Below are 25,253 nucleotides of genomic sequence, written 5' to 3'. Positions count from 1 at the left end.
TCACTGTGTTCTGCTTTATTTACTTGTCACTCTGTGCTAGGATTTCGGCTGCTTGATTTATGAATTATTGCTGTTGAAATAAAATTAAAGTGGCTGTTCAGTTATTTAAGAGCCAATTAAATCTGATTTTATTCTGATGTAACATTTCCAGTGAAAGGGCATAAAACGCAGTCTGTGGGGGAAAGTTAGATCTAAAAATGGTTAGTGTTTATTTTTTATAATCTGTCCTTTCTACAGCTTGACTTGGCAAATAAAATCCTTTGCAATCTCACAGCAGTGACTGCAGATGTTAGAAATTGCTCTGTATAAGAAAATAAAACAGGTTTGGTGCTCTCAGTGATCCTGTATAAACCTTTAGCTTTGGCTGCTGGTTGGAAAACGTATCCAGCCAGGAGAAAGGAATTTGCAAAGCTTTTGGAGAATATAATTTATTTACCAGCCTTTGGTGACTTTGAAAGGTGGAAACAAAGGGCCTTATGGGACGAACGTTTCTCAAATCATGGGCTGTGCTGTCCTGAGGGATCAATGTTAGAATTAGTTGAGTTTCCAGTATCAGATTGTGCTAATTACTGCGAGGTCCCACTCACAAGGGACACTCAGGACGAGATGCTTTGAGAGGTGCAGCCCAAGAACCTCGTTCATGCACGGACAGGGGATGAGTCATTTGTGTTGCATTGGAGAGCCAAATTCACTCTTCAAAATCTGCTGGGGCACGGACACTCCGAAAAACTAAAGTCACCAGAAAATCCTGCCAAGACTTGTAGTCCTGAATTTAAATACAATAAATACAGCAAGTGGAGGATGAGCAGGTACTTTTCATTACGTGTGGAAATTGAAATGTGTCTCTTGGTAGTGGTATTTCTTACTAGAGGAAATGACAGTGCCAATCCCAGTTTTATTCTGACAATTTCACACTGTACATGATGCCTTCTGTGGGAATGGAGGGTGCTGACTGAGCTTGTTTTGATATGAAGAGCCTGGTTTGTCTTATTTTTTTATTAAAAATAAATCATATTGATGTGGATGTAATTTTATTTGTGACTAGACAAGCCTGCACTAGCCAGCTCTCAGGTTTGTGGCGTCTGTCTCCAACAAGATCATAGATACGGAGAAAATGATTTATTTTAGTATCCAGTGCTTAGATAAAGCTCTGATTTTGTGCAGATGGCATTGAAAGGATAACACATAGCTTGGACAAATTTGTACAAACCACCATATATTTCTACTAGAATCCAAATCTTCAGTACATCAGTAATATTGAGGTTTATATTTTTGTGCTAACATGGGGGTTTTTGAATGAAATTGTGGGTGTAGAGGCTCTGGTCTGGCTGCTCTGAGCATCTTGGAGGGTCCTTCCAGCTGCCCAGCCTAGCACTCTGAAGAGCTATTGGAAATTGTCTGGTAGATCTTGGAGAACACTTTGGGGTTTTGGGATGGAAAACGTCGAGGAGTGTGAGGGTGCTCGGCTTTTTGGAGAGGGTTGGAGATGGCACAGGTGTTTGGGAAGGACCTGCTCCTCCCTCAAAGGCTTTTATAGAACACTTTAGTAGAACACAATGAAATTCTGATGGCGGCACTAATTCTAAATAAGTGTTTGCTAAACAACGTTAATGGACTTAAAATGTTTTTAGGAATAGTTATTAGTCCTTCAGTCTCGTATGGTGAAGGGAGTTTTGTCTCGATGGGGGGCTGCCATTTTAATGCTTCCTGGCAGGAGGCCTATTTTGATCATGCAAATTAGGTTGGAAAAAGTAGGCTAAGCCATTAAAAAGTAGGAGAGATCATGAAATTTTAAATTTTTAAGGTGACTGTTTTTCTAATTATTAACATTTTTGTTATCATCGTTCGCGTATGTCACTTCATTTCCCTTAATTCTCGTGTCCTCATCCTTTAACTGTCAGCCTCAGTGCTGATTGCTCTTGCATCCACCACTCCAAATGGAAACCTCAGTCCACTGGCTATTTTATTCCCAGCAAGGTGCTTGGAAATACTGCCATGTGGTGTGTTTTGTTGTATAATTAGAAATGCAGATAGAGTCTTTTTACTTGCACCATGGTTAATTTTTTCCTATTCCGTTAACATTAATAGGGACTGAAGGTTAAGCTTACGTAAACTCCGGATATTTGCAGGGTTCTTGTTGGCAAGGGAATTCATTCTGGGAAGTGGGAAAGGGGCACATGGGTGAGGATTGGGGGCAGTGTCCAGAGAAGGCTGAATCTCAGGTGGGAAGACACTGAGGTTTTCACCAGGATCTCATCAAGGTTTCATCTTCCCCACCAGTTTCTGGGCAGGAGGACGGGGTGACACAGCACTAATGGAACCCAGGGTCCCTCTGGTGATGTGGGGAAGAGCCTCCTGTTCCCTCCAGGAGCCACATGGATCCTACATCCTGCAGGAACTCTGCAGCCCATCCCTCACATCCTGTTCCTCTGGGCAACAAATGCGTCGGCAAAATAACTGCCTTGGTGCCCGCAGGCTTGCAAGCTTCATTTAGTCCTATTAATTTTTAATAGAAAATTAATATTAAGCCAGCAGACTTCAAGCATGGCTTGGCCTATGCCCAGAAAGACCCTCAGCTTGTATTTGCTTTGGAATGTTGGATCCTGCAGGAACAAGACCCTCTTGGAGCAATATGGGGCTAGGAGCAGAGGGATGTGGTCACACCTTCAGCAATTACAGTAGCAGTGCCATGTTCCACCTCAGTGATCACAAGTGTTGGTTGGATTTCAAATCTCTCTCTCTCTCTAAAAGGGATGTTGGGTGTGCCGTGCATGGATGAACAGAGAGGAACTGAGCATTTCCAACTAAAAATGTGCAACAAATGTATTTGTGTCAATTGTCACTGCATTGACCCGACCAGAGTCTGATGGAAAATGCCCACAGCTGGATATCAATTTTACAAGGACTTTAATAAATACTAATCTATACAATTTAGGGGCGATGCTGTGCAAAAAAAAGCATGTTTTTAATTGCCATTTTCAGCTTTGCTACAGTTGATGTTCTGTAGCCTTCAGAACAGTAAACTCGAAACAGGAAGGTCGACTCTTGGAGCTGATGGTATCTTTGTCCTTAAGAGAGATTCTGGGAAAGTAAGCTGCATTCTTCAGCTCTCGCAACCCTTTTAAATTGTTTTTTCTCACAACCTTAGCCTGATCTTATCACCTAAGTAATTGTTGCATCATATTTGCTTTATTCTCCCTTCTGGGATGTCAGATAATTGCTTTATACCTTTTAATGGAAAGTGTTTGGGAAGCCTGTTACCTCTGGGACATAGATGAGCGGTGCAGCAACTATTGCAACAGTTGCATTTATCCCATTTTTCTGAAGCTGGATGGGAATCCAGCAGGAGAAGGCTTGGATGGCTGGCACCTTCTCTAGAATTGAGCAGCAGCCATAAAGTTACTTGGTGTTTTAAACCCCATCATAAAAGTAAAGCTGCCAGCTCTGCTGTGCCTCGTGTTTGGGTACATCTCATCTGCGGGAATATTCAGCCAGACTTTTCCTTATGAAGTAGTATTGTAGGGTATTAATTATTCATAGTCAGTTTAATTCTTCTTTCTTGCATATTTAATTGTAATAGCATGCTGTATGTCACAGTGATTTCCCAGAAGAACTGTACACCAAAGGCAAACCATTCAGGTATATAGTCTTAAATACGTCCGTGCTAATCTTTGTTGTTTAATTTTGGAGCAGAATGGGATGTTATCAGATGTTTCTTGCAGGGAAACAATTATGCAAAATCATGATTTCGCTTAATCTTTCCAGCTGAAATTTTCAAGCTGAAATAGGTGGTTTGATTTCCACTGATGACGTTTACATCGTCTTGCTTATTTTATGAGGAAAAAATGCTTAATGGGAGGGAGGACGTGACTTTTGTTTTCTTCTCTGAAGCAGGGGAGCCTTTATCAAAGACTTTGGAAGTGTCAATCGATTCCTTGCAGAAGATGAAGGAAGGGAATAAGATTTTTATTGAGTTTTTTTTCAGTGATCAGAATAGCAATGCCAAATGCTTGTGTGATTAAGATTTTTTTAAACTTTTTTTTTAACAACTAGGATGGGCTCTTAGTGCTTGATGTGAGAAAATATTGGAGGCACAGCAACTGCAAATGCATTCACAATTTGATTTGCATTACCCTCCTTCCAGAGCTGTTTCTCGCTCGTGAGACACTTGGTGAAGCCGAATCCCTCGTGTTTGGAGAGCAGGATTGTTCTCGGAGATTTACTGTAGGAGTTTAAACTTCTGAAAAATCTGTTTACAATGTGTCTGAACTGGAGCATAGAGGACACAGTAGAGACTGTTATCTGTTTACTGCTCAGATAAGGAGGTGGAATAGATTGCTGGCCTGTTTCTGAACTCTGCTTAATGAATGGTTGCTAGGCAAATTGCATCTCAATCAGCTTAATCCTCAAGATGTCATTTACAGGTCTGCTCTTTGTGAGGGCCAGAACCGTGCGCTTTCAAACTGCACAGGCCAGAAATTGCTAGCAAAGCAGCTTAGAATAGCTTGTTCGAAAATTCAGTGTACATGTGCTGCTGAGCTGCCCAATTTAAAGTGCCTGTTGTCGCAGGGCTGTCACTGCCTGGCCACGCGCGAGATGAAGCGTGCGGTGATAGACAGGAGGCAGCAGCATCCTTAGCACCGTTTCTGGATCAGCACAGCCCACACCACCACGTTTTGGCACTGGATTAACGTGAAAGAAAGCGTTTCTAAATGGGGACCGCAGTGCTGACGTGATGAAAGGTATTTCTGCTTTGGCTGAGTTCGCTCGGAGCCGGGTGCGATGTTGAGGTGCGTACGTGGGACTTGGTTAACAGGTGGAGATGGGTGGTGGTGTCACCTGGCACAGGACAGGGAGCTGGGGCTGGCCTTGGTGAAAGAGCTGTAGTCAGGAGAGGGCACAGGCTGGTTGTGTGAAAGCTCCATCCTGCCTCTGGAGCGTTGGACTTTCTCCCGCGGCGTCAGGCAAGAGCCAATTAATCACATATGCTGGCATGTGGGATGCCCACATACATTAGGCTCATGGTTTAGTCCAAAGGAAAAAGTTTCCTTATATAGTTAAGCTTTAACAGTCCCTTTGTAAAGAAAGATAACAAGATAACTTGTTTTTATTGGTTTCTGATGACAGCGATTAATCTTGTTGCGGGCAGTGCATTGTTCTTTTCATGGCTACACCTTCCTTTCCTTTGACATACATCCTCTGAGTGCTGTGTGTCATGACACCGAGCACTCTAAAGGCAAACTGGAAAAGGCTGGACTTGTTGAGTACAAAAGGCATTTTACAAGTGTTTATGGTCACCTTTTGCTGATATGAAATGTCCTTCACATGACACAGTTATTAAAAATACAGGTGTGAGTGTAGCGAGTGAACTTTGAAGTACTTGCATGGTTGGGTTGTGTGCAGCTTTTGTGTTATTCAAAAATACTGGGGTTTTTTTTAAGGAAAAGATGGCTTTAAAACATTGAGAGCCTCTCCAAATAAAACATAAATAAAATATTCCACCTCAGTCACAGGCAAAATGACAGTGGTGCTTGCATCTCTATGCTGTGGATGGGAAGAGGGCTGTTGAACAGAAGACTTTGTGATCAGAGAGTGCTTTTCATGCAAATGAAGATTTTATTACATGCTGCTGAATCAGGGGCTTGTGTAGCGAGAACAGCACAGAAGTGATAAGATCACTTTGTCATAGCTTGAAATTTTGCCCAGCGTGTCTTTCAGATTGCTGAAACGGGCAAGAAACACTCTTGTTAAGGGCACAGCAGTAACTGATACAATATTTGGGGGGGTAGGGCTGTTGTTTTATGGTAGAGTCTGTCTGCAGGGTTCTGCCACATGTCCACAGCCCTGACTGCCAAGCAAGGAGGAGCTGCAACCTGTAGGTCACCCTGTGCAGCAGCAAAGTCCTAAAAGCTCCTGTTCCTGATGGGATCCCTGTTCTTTTCTGGCTGAATAGGTATGGAATCTTTACCCTGCAAGCCAGGAGTTGTTAGCGTTGCTCAGAGCTGAGCTGTCCATCCTTTTGGCTGGGATAGCCTGTGTTGCCCATTCCCAGGTCCTGCAGAGGCTCTCTGCACACGCTCTGGGGCTGTATTTTGCTGCAGAAGGCACGTATCCAGAGAGCTGTCTCGGTTGGGTTTTCCTTGTGCATTTGTTAGCTAGTATCATCTTCCCGATGTCCTTTCTTTCCTGGTTAGAACTGGTTTGGTTTAATGAGGGCTGTTGTTGCCAACAGGGGAGTGGATATGTGTGGTGGAAGAGGCATCTAAATCTTCTCCTGCAGATGGGGAGCGTTCAGCATCCTGACATGACCTTGGTGAAAGTTCTCTGGCGTGTTACTTTCCCTCTTTATTTATCTCCTTTGCTGTGTAGCAGCTTTGCTTGCAGGGAAGTGTCTGAGCTATTGGAAATCTGTCCTCTCTTCTCTTCCCCTCTCCAGAGACATTGTCAGCGTAACACCCAAACTACTTAGATTGACGCCCTGAATATTCTGCTTTTGCACAATCAGGAGGCATTCAGTGAAAGTAGCAAGAGGAGAAGAAGTTTAAGATTTAGGACTGACATTTTTAGATGCTTTTCAATCCATAATTTTGCACAGTCTAGCTGAGGAAGGTCAGAGACTTCCTTCACATGAGATGCCCCTGTGTGTATGTGTAGAGCATCCAAGTGTACAGCACAGGGGAAAAATATTCTTAACAGCCATCAGATTGCAGTGTGGAGTTGTTAGTATTTCAGATTCTTATCTGAAGAGTCAAGGAACAAAATCCAAGCCTGCATGTTCCTGGAGAGTTTCAGAGCAGTAGGATGGAACCTTTTGCCTGTTTTTCTCATGCAAATTATGGTAAGGATTATTCAGTGTTTCAAATCTGGTTTATACTGGCTTCTGAATTTCATTTAAAATAAACATCTGGAGAGCTTTTTGATCTCCTGTGCAAGACTGTTGTCTGCCTGCCTCCTCAAAATGACTTCTGCTTAATTTTTAGTGAAAGGCAAAGACCTAGATGGTTTCAGCCCAGAGGCAATCTAAATGCTTCCCCTTCTGCAGTTAGAAATTTCCATGAGCAGATACTTAAAATCTGTTCTCTTAGGGAATGTGGCAGCGATAGGTATCTGTTTTTTCCACGCTGCAGTTTGGGATCTGCAGAGCTGCTACCTGTAGTGCCGTTTGTACTTCTGCAGAGCCTCGTTCTCCTGGTGCCAAGCACGTGCTGGAGCAGATGCTCTGTTCAAGCATTTCAGTCTTGTCCCTTTGCAGCTTGCAGTTGAAAGCCCTCCTAGGGAAGGTGTGCTGCTATCCCACAGTCAGAGCACTGGAACAGCGAGTAATCAGTGATTTTATTCAAGTGGCCGTTCTATTTGGAGTCTGTTTTCTGTGATTTGACAGGAGCCCACTCCTCTGCTCTGGAGACTGGAAACCTGTGCCCATGGTGAGGGCTGGGTATGTGCTTCCAGTGGCTTTCTGGCTTTGAAACAGGTTCCTGTTGCTCTTTACAGAGCCTGAAGCAGTGATCTGTGCAGGCAGTGTCTGCAGAGCTGGAGTGACTTTACCTCTTTGTTTTTCCTCCAAATTCATATCTGTATGAGATCAGCTGGTCCCATATCGTGTGTGAAGTAGTTAAATGCTACCCTGCATCTATAAGATGTGATTTCCCCCTCCCCTTCCTAGTCTCTTTGATCAAATCAAATAAAAACGCAGTGCTTTCATTTCTAGTTTTATAGTTTCAAAGACAATCTCTTGACATGCTCGAGCAGTCTGGACCTGAGTCCCTTTTTTCCTTAGTCCAAAAGCTCGCTGTGTCTTGTGCCTTTCTCTGTATCAGCAGTTGCAATCTGCATTAGCTTTTATCTGCATCAAAAGACAAATGGAAGAGAGCAGGACCCTGCAGGAATGGGAAACAGACTTACATGTGCAATGGAAATATGTAATCCTTACGTTCAGTCTGCCACATGGAGTACAGACCAGCTCCTAGACTGGAAATCTCTAGCCTATACTCTCAGAAATAGGAGTTTAGATTTTAGCCTTTGAAGATTGGTTAATCCCTCTCCAGTGGTTAATACCAACATAAAATATTCTGTGATATCAAACTTTTCCTCCTAAATGCTTCTTTTTCTCTTTTTTTTTTTTCTTTGCATATGTCAACTATACAAAGCAACGCTCAATTTGGGAAATTAGCATTCAAACACTCTGTAAGCACTTTATTTTAGTCTGCTTTGTGAGCAGCTGAACACATGTCCAGGCTGAAATACTCAGAGCTGCTGCTGCTTCCCGGCGCGCGCGTGCCAGGCATGGGAGAATGTGGAACTTTGTCCCGTGTCCTGAGGAGGCGCTCCCAATCCCCCCATCCTGCAAAAAAAAAGCACATCTGCACAAATCTCCTGCTCGACTGCATGCCAGGAGGAAAGGATCCCAGTTAAGCCAGACTGAATCATACCCAGGGAGATGAGCGCTCTGGTCGCTGTCAGCCCGATCAAAACCCCAGCCGCGTCTGATGGCATTCGGAATGTCGCGGTGCGCACTCCGCTCTCGGAGTGGTGGTGCTTAAAGCAAAGAGTGTTATTTCTCTGCATTAGGGAGTCACATTCAGCTGTTCAAAGCAAGTTGATAAATTGCTTTTCATTAAGTGTCTGAGCGCCAAGGGGTTCGGTGTGTGTTCCAAGGAAAAAATACATTAATTACAGCTTCTGTAGAGCATTTATCAATCACGTAGTTATAAACACTACTAATGCAGTTAATTGAAGGTAGAAAAATTTACCTTTTTGAATTTGTTGACTGTAGCAATTCAGTGGCTGGAAAGACAAATTGGAAATTAAAACCTGGGGATGCTTTTAGTGGGAGCTGCACAGTGGAGATCAGGGCTGTTGGAGATGGGTTACCAGGAGCTCACCTTTGTGCAGGCAGCTTTGTGCTCTGTCTGCTGTTGAGGTGCAGGCTGCAACAGCAGTGTTTGTTCTCTTCTCCCACACAGCCACGTTGTGTTTTGCCATGCAAAAGGATCTCCCTGCAGAAACACTCCCTCTGTGTCCTACCCTAACAATTTATTTATTGCTCTGTGTGTGTTGGGTTGTTTTTTTTTAAAGGAAAAGGCAAGTGTGGAGGAGGAAAGATGCACAAAAGCAAACAAAAACATCCTGTAGTCAGTAAAACTTTCTGTGGAAAAAATAAATCTTTCATGAATATAAACTTCAGGTAAAGGTGGTGTGTTGGCAGCTGCTGGAGGAGTCAGGTGAGATTGTGCTGAAGTGTTTTATCAGATCTTCAGACAAAACCCTCTGGTGCTTGTGGTGTGCAGAGGCTTTGAAGGCACCTTGCACACTCATGTTGCTTTCCCTGTGGCTATTTTGAACTGCCAGCTGTGCAAGTGGCTGTTTTTCATGCTTCTCAGGAAAGCAGTGAGAATAGCAGGGACTTTTTACAGTAGCTGACAACTAATGTATTTCTTGTCCTTTCTTCTGTGGAGTTGTTATGAGGTGGCCTTTGGGTTTCCTGGGAGATTGATAAGGACATTAGGTCTGTCAGGACAAGCCAGCAGGACACCAGCACCTCGTTGTGAAGGTTGGCAGGAAAACACCATCCAAGGTGTCTGGTCCAGCTCTTTGGTATTCACCTGGTGGCTTCTATTTTCTGCTGGTGGGTGTTTTGTACGTGTGTTGCAGCTTCTGTTTGAGGTTCTTAAAATGCTTTTCATCTTTGCAGCTGGCTGCACGGTATCTCCAACTACAGAAGGAGGTCTTATCTTGCCCTTACAAATGATAAGATGTGTATCCAAGAGCTGATGTGTTTGTGGTCCAGCAGGAAGCTCTGTCGCTGTGCACAATCAGACAGAGATCTCCAGTTTTGGATCTTAAATATGTATTTTTCACTGCCGGCTTTGTAAACGGGCTGTTAAAATTTCACCATGTGTGGGACCATAATTCAGTGTCCAGAGAGAGAAATACTAAACCAAATTGTCAGTGTGATTGTACAGCTCAGAATGGGTCACATGCGTGACCAATGCAAACCAAACTCCATCCTCCCTGTGAGCCCATGTTCACACACCACCAGCACACCTGGCCCAAAAGTGAGTCACTTCCTATTTTTATTCCTTTATATACAAGTTCAGTTTTTCTTCTGTTATGAAGTGTAATGCATTCTGCCTCATCTTATTTGCAAATATTTCTCATTTTCAAATGGATCTATTTTTAAAGCAGGACTCAAAACATATTTTTCAATAGCTAACAAATGTCTGCTCTGTTGTTTGTCTGTTGAATAGAGGTAAAATTTGTTCAGAGTTAGCTCTGAATATTTTTTTTAAAATAATCAGCTTGTACAAACAGGGGAAGATAGCTGCTTTCCTACCCAGGAACTGTCGTATCCGTAACTTCTAACGATATTTTAGAAGGAAAAACTGTCTTCCTTCTGTCATGTGCAGCCACAAGGATTTCTGTAAGTCATGATTAGACTTTAATTCTGGGCTTTTACAGAGTAAGTGTGGAGTGAGAGGAGATAATGAAAATGGTGATCTTTGTGAAGCAGCCACAGGAGAGGGGAACTGTTTCGTGTTTCCTTTCCCCTCTGCCTAGGCAGCTGTTTGCTGTACTAAGAAAAACTTCCTTTTCAGATCTGGGAAAGCAAGAATGCCGAGAGGGAGGAATTCTGCCCAGAGTGGCATGAGGAAGCTCACAATTCTTGCATGTCCTGTGTGGTGAAGTAAAGCCCAGAATTATAGCCTCGTGCTTCTCCCACACGTGGGACATGTAGGAAAGCTGCACATAACCCTGTTCCTGCTGAGGATGTTGAGGTTATAACTGCAGACTGTCCCCTATGGGAAAGGGGTCAGTGTGTATTTTGGTTTCTTATCACTTGAAGGCAGCAGGAAGTTGCATAAAGGATGGAGAATGTCTGTTGGTGGGAATGCATGGTACCTCCACTGGGGTATGTGTGAGCAGCATCCTGTAGTTTGGTAGAGGCTGGGCTGTTCTGGGTTTCCTTTGGATGGAAGTCATCTCAGCTAACCCTCATTTTCCCTCATGTTCACATGAGAACAGACACGCTCGTGTCTCTAAGTCTTGTTCCATATTTCAGAGCTGCTGTGATGTTGGGGAGGCTGTTCGAGCATGTAGGAAGAAGTTGGGTTTAGCTTGCCCCGAGGATAATGGGTGCTTTGGAGGAAGGAATGTTTGTTTGTGCCTGACAGTATCTTGTTGAGGAAAATGGGATCTTTTGTGAATGCTACAGCAGTGGGTAGGGAGTCTGTTTTGCATTTTGAAAATAAAAATGTAAGCCTGGTATCCAGGGCAAGTTATTTTGATGACAGTGCTGTGTTTACCTAGCTGCTGTAGTTCGGCTGTGGCATCCTTTGCTCCGTCCCCAAATAGCCATGGAGTCATATGCACCCATGAACACAGCTAAGATACACACCAGGCTGTGTCTTCATGTCTTCATCCCTGTTTCCCACCAGTACAGCATGAAAAGTTTGAAGTTACCATATAAAAGGAGAAAGAAAATTAATTAAAGGTTAGAGTGCTTTAGTGTAAGGAAGATTGAGAGGAGGCAGATACAAAGTTATTCAAATTGCTTTTGACTTCGGGCAGGTCGATTTTCGTATTTCTTGCGTGTGTTCCCATGGTAAAAGTAGTATCTCATCTGTCTCACAACTGACCACTAGTATTTGTGTTTCAAGCACAGCCAGAAATCCTCATTTGAAGCTTTGGCCAGACCCTACAATTGTCCTGACTTGTCTTTTCTACGTCTTTCCTTCACCTCAGGAGCAGCCTGCAACACCTGGCAAGACCTACTTTACACCTGTGTTGTCTGTCAACTCCTGCCACGTTGCAGAATACAGAGTTAAATCTAAAAATACTCTTAAAAAGAGGTGAGGGCTTTGAGCAAAGTAAAGTAAGCCACTGATTTGGGTCATGAAAGGGAATTGATGTCACTGGTTCTTCGTTGCAGCTTTCTTGAGCTAGGAGGTTCTGTTCTGAGCTGTGAAGATGCAGAGGAGCAGGTGAACAAGTGGTGCTCAGGACAGGGAAAGGTGATCTGTGTCCATTTGTCCTCAGGAGACTGCCCAGGACCTTGTGAGCCTGATGTGAGAAGTCCAGGTGCTGTTAAATGCTCTGCAGTTTCATTTGTCTTCTTCAGTGGTAGAAAACTGTCACCCACTGCTGTCCTTTAAACAAAGAGTGACTGTGGCATGAGGTGATTAAATGCTTCATCCAAAATTATGTCAGGGACTCGTGGTGAGCCAGATACTTCCCTCTGTCTCTCCTGTCGTAGACTAGTCCATCATCAGGAGACCACTCTTCTAACATAAATACAGTGAAAAAACCTGAAGCCAGAAGGAGTTGTGTGCAATTTTTGCCTGTGTCAGAGTGGTTATGTGGCTTCAGTAATGTTTGTTAAGTGCTTTGATATGTTTTGGTGAAGGACAGAGTGTTAATAATTAAAATTGTAAAGAAGTTCTGGAGTAGCATGGGGTTTGACGACCGCTTTCTGGTCTGTTAGTTAACAAAAATGCAAAATATAAATGGACGAATCAGCAGGAATTGAGTTGAACGCTCCCTTCCCCCAGCCACCTGCATGGGCTGAGCACAGAAAGCAGCTAATTGTCTGCTCTGCTGCAGAGATGAAAGAAGCTGGTCCTACAACAGGAAAGGCTATTGAACTGCATGAAGGTGGTAAATTATCAGCGCTGAAAACCTTTTGAGTCGGTATCTTTACGTGCTCAAAAAGTACATTATTTGTACTGGTATTGACAGCGTTCGGGGGCTGATAAAACCGGCGTCTGGTGACGTGATTCTAATGTTTCAGTGCCTGTAATTGAGAGGTCTGTAAAACTAAAACTTGTTTTTTGGAGCCCTCTGCCATTGCCCTGTTTGGGTGTAGTTGAAGGGTGTGTTTGGTGAGGACGGGCTCACCTCGTAATGGCTTTATCTTGGCCCGGCTAATGAGCTGTTTGCAGAACTGCTCTGATTTGCAGTGGGCAGACTGTAAAGCAGCCTCGTGTTTGTCCATTTTCCTGCTAGCAGTTCCATTTGCAGAGTGCAGGCAGGAGCAGGCTTCTTGCCAGCAACAGCTTCATTCAGATTAGGGCTTTAGTTCAATTATGTCCAATTAACTTTTATTGCAGATAGCAGTGATAATTACTTGCAAGTCAATTTTTTGGCTGTGGTTATCCCAAGGCTAAAGTCTGAGCTTGATGGATTTTAATAACTGAAGTGACGTATAGCTTTTCTTTCCTCTTTTTTTTTCTTCTTCAGGCCTCAATTAGATGAAAGGTCAGAAGCTATGTAAAAATCCATCTTACAATTAAAGCCAACTGTTCTACTCCTCAGCAGATGCGTAGTGCTGTGTTTTAAAATAATCTCTTGGGACAGACCTAAAAAAAGGCTTTTTAAACTCTAATATCATAACCTTGAGCTGGCTTCTGCTTTGTCTGAGGAGTGAATTTGATGGAGCTGATGTCACATGTGGCAATACCTGAAGCTGAGAGCCGCCTCCTTGGCTTTTTTTAGTGCACTGCATCCTGTTCCAAATTGCTCACCTAGAAGCCTTCAGTAGTAGCCCTTGGGCATGAGAAGTGTGATATGAACAATATTCCATTTAAGTGCTGTTATCCCAAAGCTGCTTCCTTTTCTTCCCTGTTGAGCATTTTCATCCCAGCTCAGAGAGCGGAGCAGAGCTGTGCTATGGCAGCATTTAAATTCTCTGCCTTCCCCACCAAATGAATTTTGTTGCCTGAGTAACATTATAAATGGAGGTCAGCCTAAAAGGTGACGTGGTTTACAAGCAAAATCATAGTTAATTAAATGGCAAGAAGCAAAAATTGATTTTGATCAAAACTGTTGCAAGGGCTCCACAAAAGGTCCACCTGAATGCAGAAAGCCAAAGGTCCTGTGCTGGCAGGTGCTGACTGTGCACTCCCCGTGCTACAAAAGGCGACTTCCTATTGTTCAGCTTCCTATTTATTTATCCCCAAGTCCACTCGATGCTATTGTGATTTATTGCCATTTCAGAGGGCAAGTTCTCTGCCCACTTCTTTGCAGTTTTCCATTTATAAAGCATTAAGAGGATGTGATACCAGCCGGTGATGAATACAGTGCTAGTTTGGTAATTTTCTTCCAGGAAACGCTAAGATTTATCTCTGGCTCAGCTGTCCTGGGAAAGGGCCATTCTTGTAAGTGCCCAAGAATAAAGGGCAATTGTAGAGCTGGAAAAAGGCAGGAAGCCTGCAGGATGGGTCTAGACACTGTCAAGCAAAGCTTGACTGCCTGGAAGGAGTTGTATTGAATGCTGAGGTTGGCAGGAGGGTTCAGTGTCTGCCGTTGACATGAACAAGTCTTTGAAACCTCTACATTTTAGGTTACTTTGCGAGAGGGAAAAGGAATTATTCTCCTTGGTGTTGAGCAGCCTGCTGGGGGGGTAAATGGGACACCGAGTTTCCTTCGGAGCATGAAAATTGGCCCGGATTCAATTCTGTTTCCTGGCAAGCTCTTGCAGACATTTGTACCAAAGAAACTTCACAGCCCCGGTTAGTTTTTGTTGTTGCCTGCAGCATTTTCTGTGTTCTGAACTTGGCATGTGCTGCGTGCGCTCGGGGGGTTGCCGTAAATCCCGCCAACGGCTCCGAATCTTCACGGTGGATCTGGAACTTCATGGAACTACCTTGTGACTAAAGAAGCAAAGCATAGCAGCCACAAGCCTTTAACAACCCTCACACAGAGGCTTTCGGGACCCCAGGGTGCTGGAAACTTGGAATAGTTTGGAGCTTTTTCTTTTGTGTGTGGGTGGATGCTCCCGCTTCCTCCTGGCCTAGGGGTTTGCGAACAAGCTCGCAGTTAATTGTGGAATTTCAAACATGAGTGTTTACTTTCAGGAACCTAACTTTAGACTTCACCAGCTTGCTTTCCTCTAAACCAGCTCAGTTTCCCATGGTTTAGTGGCCAGGGGTGGTTTTGTGGGGAGTTGTTTCCTTTGTGTTCTCACCCTTTAAGGCCTCGTAGGAGCTTCAGAGGCTGGTGTATCTGAAAACTTGGCAATAACTCTATATGTGGTCCATTTATATAATGATAAAACTGTGTTAGAAATTTCATAACAATTGCTTTACACCTAGGTTTTTCTGTGGGTTGTAAAATACCCCCTGGTCTGAGAGGAACAGAGGCAATAAATACTAAACGTTGAATATAATTCAGAAAATGATACATTTTTAAGTCAAGAAGGGCAATATTGTGGTAATTTCTACTGGAACTGATTCTTAGCTCTGCAGGGGTGTCCCTGGGCAGTGGGTGGATGTGAGTTCTTCCATCCTGGTGAGTCCCTGTGGTGACAGGGGACACTGTGCTGCCTGGACCAAAAACCACCGTGATGTGCAGGTAAGGCTGAACATAATAGTCATTGTGAGGATGTGCCAATTACCCCCAAATCCCAAGCACTGCAAATCCCTCTTAAGCTTAGCATGCTTTGATTTAATTATTAATAAATCTTAGGAGAAGAAAAATCTGTTCGCATGTCTAAACCTGCTATTTTGTGGAGCATCCTGCAGTACGTGTGCTGTTAAGATTATATCCCGCAGCCAGATTAGATTAAAATCACTTCAAAGAGGGGTATTTATTTATTTATTCCAATCTAATGATTGTTTTCCTCTAGAGATATGCTTTATCTTTTTTTTATATATATATTTTTTCAAGACAGAGCTCGTTGTGCTGCGTTTGGCAGTGTACAGACTCTGTTTAAAATGCAGTTTAAAAACCGAGGTTTTCATGGTTCACAGCCCTCCATGGCTGGGTGCCACAGCCTACTGGTCAGATCACTCTCCAGTTTGCAGCTGACTGGTTGAGATGACAGTGTGACTGACCCTGGTACAGTGCAAAACCCTCTCCATTCCAGCTCTCCCAGTAGCACACATTCATTCTTGGAAGGGCTGGAGCTTTGCAGGTGCTGGTGCCCACACAAGTTGCCACCGTGGAGCAGAGGAGTCCTGATGTGCCAAGTTCAGTTCATCTTCTGCTCTGGACTAATTAGAAGGAATAAACCCAAGCAAGAGGCTGATGGTCCCAGCTCCCAGTCCTGAGACAGCCAGTATTGCTCACCTCAATCCCAAATACAGCCCACACCAGGAATTTCAGTTCATTTTAGCTGGTGGTGAGTTGGAGTTGTCGGTGCCAGCTCATGCTGGGGAAGTGTCAGGTCAGAAAGTAGTGGTCAGGTGCTGAGGATCTCAAAGGGAATAAATGTTAATTAATTTCTAACTAGAAAAAATGCTTGGGGTGCTTGTCAGGATATTTCAAATGCCTTTGTTTTGAAATACTGAGACCTCAATTATGAAAACTGGTATTGATTTCATAGAGAAGAAAAAATGCAGGATTTTAATTATAGTAAGAAATTCAGTGATGGAGTTATGGTCAGCACTTCTACACAAGTCTGAATTTCTTTTTCTAATGCTCAGCAGTGACCTAAATGTCATCAATTTGTTTACTGCAAATCAAGCTAGAAGAGCAATTTTAGGCTTCCACTTCAAATTATTTTTGTAAGTCCAGTATTTCCTTTAAAATTATTATTGCCACCCCAGTCTTTTATGAACCTTTGGCATTACCTAAAACGATTATCTGCCTGCGGGAACAACTTGCCTTTATAGCTCTCTCTAAAACATTGCTCTCCATACTGGAGCTAAAGCTTCTGTAAATACATGTTTTGACCTTCAAGGAAGCACTGCTGTCATGTAGCAGGAGCCTGGCTATTCCAAAGTGAATGCTGTGACCACTCCTAATCACTTGTTCTCTCTCCTAATGTGCCATTATCCTGTTTATTGCTGTGTGCACCTCGCTGGGGCACTTCAGCAAGAGGCTTTCTGAGAGCGTCACAGTTCAGGCTCTAATGAGCGTTAATGATGGAGCAGGTGAGCAAAACCTCTCTGCATCTTGCTGCCAGAAATTCTGCTCCCTCAGTCAGAGCACGGCTGTGCTCTTTCAGGGCTGCACACAAACTTGCCATCAGTTAAATAATGTTTTAGACACTGACCTCCTTCAGGCCTGCAGACCCGGGAAGTGAATCCTTGGTTGGCGTCAAACGTTATTGGAGTAGAAGGTGGATGCTCAGATGAATATGGGAATAGTGTGATCTGTTTTTCTGTCTACAGTGAAGGCTCTTAATTTTGTTTGTCTGCTTTTCACTGAGAAATAGGTCTTGTTTGTGCCAGCCTTCTGAAGTTGATGAAATGAGGAAAAAAGGAAAATACAATTATTATTTTTTTTCTTGCTGACTGTGGGTGTTTCTGTTGCTTACTCAGGTAAAGCTCTGACAACTCACAGTGGTTTTGTCTTCTGATTAAAAGGAGCTGGATTCTTGTTTTGTCTTTTTGGTCTTGCCAGGCATGATTTGGGATGAGGAACTGCTGCCCACAGGCTGTTTGCAAAGTTTCACTGAATGTTGTGTATACCCACAGTCACGACTGAATCCCATCTGTAAAGGCTGGGCAGCTTTTCAGTTCCTCAAGCAATTCCTTGATGTTGTGGATGTGACAGGTCTTCAGTCATCATTTCTGAAAGACTCCGAGAATTCCAACTCCTTCAGAGAATCAGAAGAAAATCCAGGTTTCAGTTTATTTTACAAGGTTTGACAAAGCTTGGACTTTGGGCATGAAGTGGAGAATGATACAAACGTGCTCTGTTGGTGGTTGTGCCGTCAGCCCTGCACCTTGGTGAGGTGGTGTCTGTGTTTCTCACGGCACCAAGTCTGTGTTACTCTGCATGGGAAGGGTGAATGGGCAATAGCCTGGATTGTCAGACTGGCATTCAGTGCCCAAAACTCTTTTTGTTAGTCACAGCAGCACCCAGCAGGCTCACTCAGCCACACTCAGTCAGCTCTGGAGAGCCCTCGCTCAGTGAAGATGCGGAAGCTCTCTTAAATTAATATTTGTATGAGATTTCTTGGCCGTTGGTTTAATCAACCTTTGCGTGTTGAGCTGAGGAGATGCATAAACATGGAGCTAATGAACTGTACACAGTGAGTAATTGCTGTGCTGCAGGAAAGCTTCGAGTCCACGCTGTTCACTCCGTTGGTGCCAGCGTTCCCTGGGCAGTCTGACCTGTGCTGGTGGTCTAAGGTGAGGTTTTGCATTCAAGTCTTCAAAAGGTCTCTGCAGAAATCTGCTGTTGGAGGTTTCTGGAGCATGAAGGCGGCGGTGCTGACAGTGTCACATCGCTGTCATCTCATTGTTTGTGCCGTCTCAGCAGCGAGGCTCGTTCAGAAGTGGCCTCTGAGAGGTTTTGGCGGATGTGGCTTCTCATGTCTGGGCTCGAGCTTTCTCTTTCCCCTCACCCCTTTTGATCTCTGAATGCCTCCCCAGTTGTTTTAATTAGGGTTTGGTGAAACAATGACTGAATCTAAATCAGCTTACAAGTCTTGAATCCTTCAACTCTTCTCATGTTTTGGAAGTCATATAACAAGTCCCAAAGCCTTTCTAGCTGCTCCTTAGGTGTTTTGCTCTGTATAGCAGCACTGATGCTTGTAGACATCTGGATAAGGAGGAAAAATCTACTGATTTCTCCAGCTTGGTTCTGTTTCCCAGAGCTTTCTAAAGTGCTGCAGCCAGGAGGATTTGAGCAGGGGCTTGGACCAGATGGCCTTTAGAGATCTTGTTCCAGCTTAAATCTCTGTAATTCTAGTAACATTGGACACTTTGAGCCCCAGTTAGCCTTGTTACTGGGACCCCTCTTTGCAGAGCAGTGGTGGGATTTGAGGGGAGTTGTGCCATATTTATATACAAAGAGCTTTAGTGATCCATTTCAAGGTTTGATTTCTTAAATGTTGGACCAAACAGAAGAGGATGGTGGCACCTCTGCAGTCCCTTTGTGCACATCTTGCTGTTGTCTGCCCCACAGCAGCTCGGGTTAGTGAGTCTCTGCTGAAATGAAGGAAGTTGTAGCCATTCATCTTTCAGCCTAATGGACCGCAGAAATTACAAGCTGTAGCATGCAGCTTAATCTTGCCACAAGGCAGAGTGCTGCATACTTTGCCTTCAATTTATGCATGCCATGCCTTTTTGTTAAATGCAAAAGAGCAGTTGACAGGATTTCTCCAGAGAAGTTCCCTTGGTGGATACCAGTGTGTTTCAACATAGTGAAATGAGTGATGGTGGTTTCTTTACCATTCGTAACAACCACCTTTGAAAAGTGAGGACAGAGCTGTGGGTTATTCTCTGTGTGTCAAGTAGCAGAGGAGAGCGAGGCAGCTATTTTGGTTTTAACCCTGCAGATGACCCAGATCTTCAAGTATTTCCGTTGCCGTTAGGAGATGCAGTCAGGGCTGGAGCAGCGGTTGCGCATCTGTGCTTGGTCAGGCCTTCACCCAGGGATGGCTCTTTGCCGCTTTCTTCTCTCTGTTCCTCCTTGTATTATAACTTTGAATTGTCTCTCTGTTGTTGCAGTGTGCAGAGGAGTGAATGCCCCATGTTGTGTTAGTGCCTGTCTGCCATGCTGGCCTGTCTGCCAGGACCAGGCGACCTCTCCTTTCAGCTTCTTTCTTACACGCAGATGAACACTGGACTTCAGAAATGTGAGTGATGTTTTGTCTGCAGGATGTGGTTAACTGTTAAATCTGGCTCTGCTACCGCTGTGACATAAACATTTAGGATACAGTGGAAAAACTATTTAATGTAGAGCCTTTCTTTTGTTACGCCTTCAAGGCATCTGTCAATAAAGGCTCTGAGAAATGGCTGTAGAGGTTCACATGTGTGCAGCTCCTCTGTTCCTGGCTCTGCAAAGGTTAATTTTAACCACAGCAGGATGCAGAAAGTGAGGTTCCTGTGAGATTCGTGCCTCTCTGCTAAAAAGGTTTTGTGCTAAAAGTATGCCAGCTGATTTGCTTCTCAACACTTTTTCCTCAGTCTTTTTCGCTTCCCTTCGTGCAATTACTTGTAGACGCCAATAAAAGTTGGATCAGTCTAATGCAAACCTTTTGAGGTCAGCAGCTCTTGCTCTACATACCTGGGGCTTATACTGCAAATATTAGTGAGCTAGCCCAAATTACTAAAGTTCAAAGTTTCCGTCTTCTTTCTGATGTCTCTTTGGTGCCTCTGAAAATACGTCTGCAGAGTGCTCTGATAATTCTTTTTTGATAACTTCAGTCATTTTTTTCATAGTTGTACTGGTATTTTTAAGAACAACTTGTGCTTGGGAGTGTAAGTTTACTGACTAGAGGTTTTTTTAACTCTTACTCTGTCTCTCCTCTTTATCACTGAAGTAGCACATTGATTGTTCAGCTGAAATTTCAGAAATGCCAACGTTTCTATGTAAGGTCTGAGGACTTGGTTTTTAGTGCTGTGACCTGTCTCTTGTGTTTGAAATATGCATTGGGAGATCTCACTTTGCTGAAGCACTCATTCCTTTTTAAACCCATGTGATTTACAGTCCACTTGTAGCTAAATTGTTCATATAGTGAGGCTTGTGATGCTACAGAAAATGAATAGGGAAGATATTTTTGCACTTAAGGATGACCTGCTCGTGGTCCTGCCAGAAGTGACTGGCACTGTTCACATACACACCCCCGCAGCACTTCTGCTGACTCCATGGACTGAGTAATTGTAATAACAGTCAGCAACAATAAAAACCTTCACTCACTAAAGGATTGGTGATGGCATCAGACGGGGCATCCCCTCCTTTCTCTTTCCTGTTTCCAGTGTGAGTGTTCCTGACAGCCTGTGGGGCGAGGACGTGCCCAGCTCTGTGCATTGCGTGAGATTTCTTTGTCAGAGCTTAGTTCTGAAAGCAAAATGTTGAGGTTCATGTGAGGGCAGCTGTGCACAAATCAGGTATTTGCTAATTACAGCTTTACAAGGCAACATGCTGGCATGTTGGGCAGTTTTTCTCACCTGATAGTACCTGATGCTGTTTCTTGGAGATCTGCAGATCCATGTGCTGAAAGCATTGCTGTGTCCTGCTCAGTGAAGAGCTTTGGGAACTGCATTTCAAAGAATTTAGGACATAAAGTAGCTGGCAGGCACGGGCTGGCAGTGGTAATGCTCAGCTGTTGAGTTTGTTCTGATTTATATGGAAGATGAGGCTGCTGGTACAGATCTCGCTCAGCCTTGCTGCAGATGTGGGCACAATTAATTGGTGCATTTCTCTTCTGCTGGAGATGCATGAGTAGCCCAGCCCCTGGTCAGGGCAGAGCTGAGTTAATGAGCATCTTTTAATGAACAGTGACTTGTGACTTTTGATGGGGGGGTGGAAGCAGGCTGTAATAATAATGCTGTTACTTTTATAAAAGGCACAGAACTCCACAGGATTGCTTTTCTTCATGCTTAACAGTGTTTGTATTAATAATTTTTAAGTGTGGTTTTCTGGATCAGACTTTTTATTAGTGCTTAAAAATCGACATCAGCTCAATTACTTTTTTTTTTCAATGTTCACTCTCTGATAAGGGCTTGTTCTGAAAAGTGGTCCATGCAGTAGGAGTTTGGTAGATTAATATGCACATGTTTTTTTCCTTTAGAAACTGATGACTAGAACAGTTCCAATTTCAGTATTTTTTGCTGAATTCCAGCCTGAGTTCAGGCCAACCCTGGGATTCATAGTTTTCCACACAGGGAATTTCTCACTGGCCCAGTATCGATATTCTCGCCTTCCTCCCAGTGACTCCAGTATAAACCTGACTGGTCAATTGGGATATTTGAGGCAATATTGTTCAGGTTGTGTCTGCAGCTGCTGTTGGACATAGCAGCAGTGCCAAACCTTCTGGGGAGAAAAAAAGGTAGTTTTTCTGTGACAATGGTGCAAAATCAAGTGCAAGGTGCTTCTTCAGTAGTATTTTGTTGGGAGGAGACATCAGAGGAGATTGGGAATATGGGATCATCAACTAAACAGTCTTTTTGGGACGGTTCTTTCTGTAAAGCCTTTAGAGAAACTGCTGAAATTGAGGGGTTTGTGCAGAAGGTTGACACAGCTGGTTGTGGCTTGTCCCAGTGTAGAAGCTCTCACTAGGGTAGCAGTCCTGAAGGCCTGTTTGTATTTTGTTTAATGATAATGAAAATTTAACCATAGGCAGCTTTTAAAAGCAGTGGGTTTTAAAGCCTTAATGTGAAATGCACTTAAAAGATGTTCCATTAGTGCTGAGGTGAGGCAGGGAAATCTGTCTCATTCCATGACAAAAATAGCTCCAGTGGTGAGACCAGGAGTGTGACCACAGGAATCGGTTGCCACGGGATTAGCAGGAGTTGTGAACTTGCAGCTCACCAGTTTATTGGGGTAATTGCTCATATGCACAGCTTTGCCTTATAATAAACATGAAATAATTACTTTTCAATAGAAATATCCTGCCTTGCATTCACCATTAGGGAGCTTCCTGGAGCTCATCCCATTGTTTTCCTAATGAAGCTTCTTCCTCTGCCGTTGCCTCATCATTTTATTATGGCCTGATCTGGAATTCTTGCTCTTGCACACAAATGATTATATTCCAGTACCAGCGTTTTCTTTCAGACTATTCTAGCAGGTTTTCCATTCACTTAGTTACCAGGACTAATTGTATTTTATTGGTTTGTAGGGTATTTGTATGGGATATTCAGATTCTTGCTCACTGTGTAGTGCCTTTCTCCTAATATTTTACTGCCTTAATTATTACAGTCATGGAATCTTGCCTATGGAACTACTAGCAAAGCACATTGGGGCACTCAGAAATACATCACTTTCAGCCTGAGTAACATGGTTGAGGTAGCCTGGAGTAAAAGGAGCTTCATCTTACCTGTACATAAACCACGTGCTGTTTGGAAAGATGGTTGGGTTCAGAAGATCCCATCCAGGGGATTTCAGAGGGGGTTTGCCTTTGGTAGGATGCCAGACTTGATGCTGGGGTGTCATTTAAATTTAACTGAGGGGTTATTTTCTCTCAGAGGAAGGAGTTTTTCCAGGTTTGGGAGTAGATGACTGATGGCTGCAGCCTGTTTTTAAACGTCAATGTTTTAGCTGCTTCCTGAAACTTCTGTGTAACAGAAAATCAGATGATTGGGTTAGAGAATACTCATTGTGTTGTTTAATGTTTATATTTTTATATATATATATATATATATATATGTATATTTTTATATATATATATGTATATATTTATATATATATTAATGTTTATATTTAATTCACTGATTTGCCTATAGAAATGTAAACCAGGCTGGGAAATTCTGATGGCAAAGGTGTCTTAAAGTATCTCCTTAATTTTTCATCTGAAAATAGAATGTGACAGTGTCTGCAAGCATAACATAAACCATAACACAGCCAGGTATGGGGTCCTTTGTCCTTTGGTTCTTCCCTGGATCATGGGAGATTGCCAGGGTCATGTCTTGGGGAAGAAACAGACCTTAATGAGTGTGGGCAATGCTAAAAATAAAGGTTGGTAGTTCATGAAGCCCTTGGCTTTTGAGGCAAGGTAATACTGGCAAATGCCATTCGGAGGCTCTCCTCTCTGTTAGGAGCACAGCAGCTCACTCAAAAGGGCAGATATAAACCACCTGCCTGCAGAGACAGGTTCAGAAATGTGCACAGAGAGGATGTTTGGGTTAATATTTCCTTTGATTAAGAGAAAGGGATGCTATGTGCCAGTGTCTGGACAGCACAGGGAGTACAGGTATAACTGGCACCGTGGTACGAGCTGTGCTAGAGGTGGAAGACAAACTGCTCGTAAAAGCTTCTTATTTCACAAAAGATATTTTTAATACTTCTATAATTAACCTTTCTTTTGGTATCCATTCTATTTTCCATTTTCTGACCTTTCTCTTCTGAAAGTGAGAGCTCTTAGAGCAGAGCTGCTCTCCCTCACCTGTGACAGCAGGAAGCTGCAGGATGCAAAGAGAGAAGTGGCTGGTACTCATCTTTTGGAGGCAATTTGCTTGAAAGAATCAGAGGTGGATTTTCAAGCAGAAGGGCTGTTTGCCTGGGAGCAGTAAGCCCTTTGCTGGAGCATTACATTTCATTGGGTCAGAGGGCCAGATATGGGGCTGGGGTGTTCTTGGGTGGCTGCCACATTCCCTGTTCTTTCAGCACAGCAAATAGCAGAGGGGTGCTGAAAATTTTAGGAAAAAGGATGGGCATTTTTTCCAGTGAACTGTTTGCAAAGTGAAGGTGTGGGGGGGAATCAAGCAAAAGCTAAATTGGATTGTCAAAGCTGAAAGCCATTATTTGAAGATTATAAAATCAGCAGGAGTCCCATAGGAGTTTGGCAGCAGAGCTGTGGTGGGAAACAGCCCAACTCTCTCTTTGGAATATGATTATGGCAAGAGACACACATGTATTTCCCTAGATTTCTGAAGTCCTTTGCAGAAGCAGTTGGAGCCTGTGAGCCAGGTAGGTATCTGGTAAATCAGAGGAAGTGAAACCACACCTCTGTCTCCAGAAGCCTTTTGTCTCTGTCTGGGAAGTAGCATGTTTTTAATCCTGCGAGGTAATCACATCATTTTGCCATGTGATGTGGGGATGTTGTCCTTAGCAAGGTGCCACCCTGAAAAGTCAGCTGAAGAAGTAATTGCAGGCCATAAAATAATCAGCCTCCTTCCATTTGCTGAGCTTGGGCTGACAAGAGCTTCCTAATGCACAGAAAGACACTCCAAGTGCTTTCAGATGTCAGCACCTAGGAAAGGAGTGGGGTGTAAATGGAGGCTTGAGCTGAAGCTTTGATGTGGATTGGGTTTGTAGGGCAAGGGTTTGGTAGTGGGGGGGATGCAGGAACTGCTTAAAAACTTCCCCCATGTCTGATGGAGCCAATGCCAGCTGGCTCCAGGACGGACACACTGCTGGAACAACAGATTTAAGAAGGGAGAAAAGACCTCCACAACTGCAGCTGGAGAGAGGAGTGAGAAAATGTGAGAGGAGCAGCCCTGCACAGGCCCCCAGGGCACTGCAGGAGGAAGGGGAGAAGGTGCTCCAGGCACTGGAGCAGAGATTCCCATGCAGCCCATGGGGAAAACCATGGTGAGGCAGCTGTGTCCATCTCCCTGTGCTGTGGAGGTGGAGAAAGTCAGGAGTGAGGCTGAGCCCGGGAAGAAGTGGGGAGTGGAAGGGGTTTTAAGATTGGGTTTTATTTCTCATTACCCTACTCTGATTGGATTGGTAATAAATTAAACTAATTTTCCCAAGTCTTGCCTATAACTGTAGTTGGTGAGTGATATCTCCCCTTCCTTATTCTGACCCTGTGTTTCTTCTTCCCTGCCCAGCTGAGGAAGGGAGTTACAGAGCAGCTTTGGGGGCACCTGGTGCCCAGCCAGGGTCAGCCCACCATAGTATGGTTCCACCTCAGGTTC

At 43.7% G+C, this 25,253-nt stretch overlaps 1 protein-coding gene and 1 long non-coding RNA gene across 4 annotated transcripts in view; one reads left to right on the top strand and one right to left on the bottom strand.

Moving 5' to 3' along the window:
• FAM222B (family with sequence similarity 222 member B) overlaps window positions 1–25,253 on the top strand; it is a 36,512-nt gene that overhangs the window by 6,547 nt on the left and 4,712 nt on the right. Inside the window, exon 2 of one of the 3 annotated variants that reach the window (XM_066333365.1) lies at window positions 19,401–19,528. The exons of the other annotated variants lie outside the window; for them this stretch is intronic. Coding sequence (XP_066189462.1) covers window positions 19,447–19,528 — 82 coding nt within the window. The 5' untranslated portion in view covers window positions 19,401–19,446. The remainder of the gene's footprint in view (window positions 1–19,400; window positions 19,529–25,253) is intronic. 3 annotated transcript variants of the gene reach the window in all.
• Window positions 8,425–9,529, bottom strand: LOC136370300 (uncharacterized). The gene is made up of 3 exons (XR_010745146.1): window positions 8,883–9,529; window positions 8,751–8,784; window positions 8,425–8,622 (listed from the first exon to the last, which is right to left on the bottom strand). It is a non-coding gene; the product is annotated as an uncharacterized lncRNA (long non-coding RNA).

This window comes from Sylvia atricapilla, chromosome 20, assembly GCF_009819655.1.
Source record: "Sylvia atricapilla isolate bSylAtr1 chromosome 20, bSylAtr1.pri, whole genome shotgun sequence".
In the NCBI taxonomy this organism is placed as follows: domain Eukaryota; kingdom Metazoa; phylum Chordata; class Aves; order Passeriformes; family Sylviidae; genus Sylvia; species Sylvia atricapilla.
The sequence above is the reverse complement of the archived record's forward strand: the minus strand, read 5'-3'. Positions and strand labels throughout refer to the sequence as shown.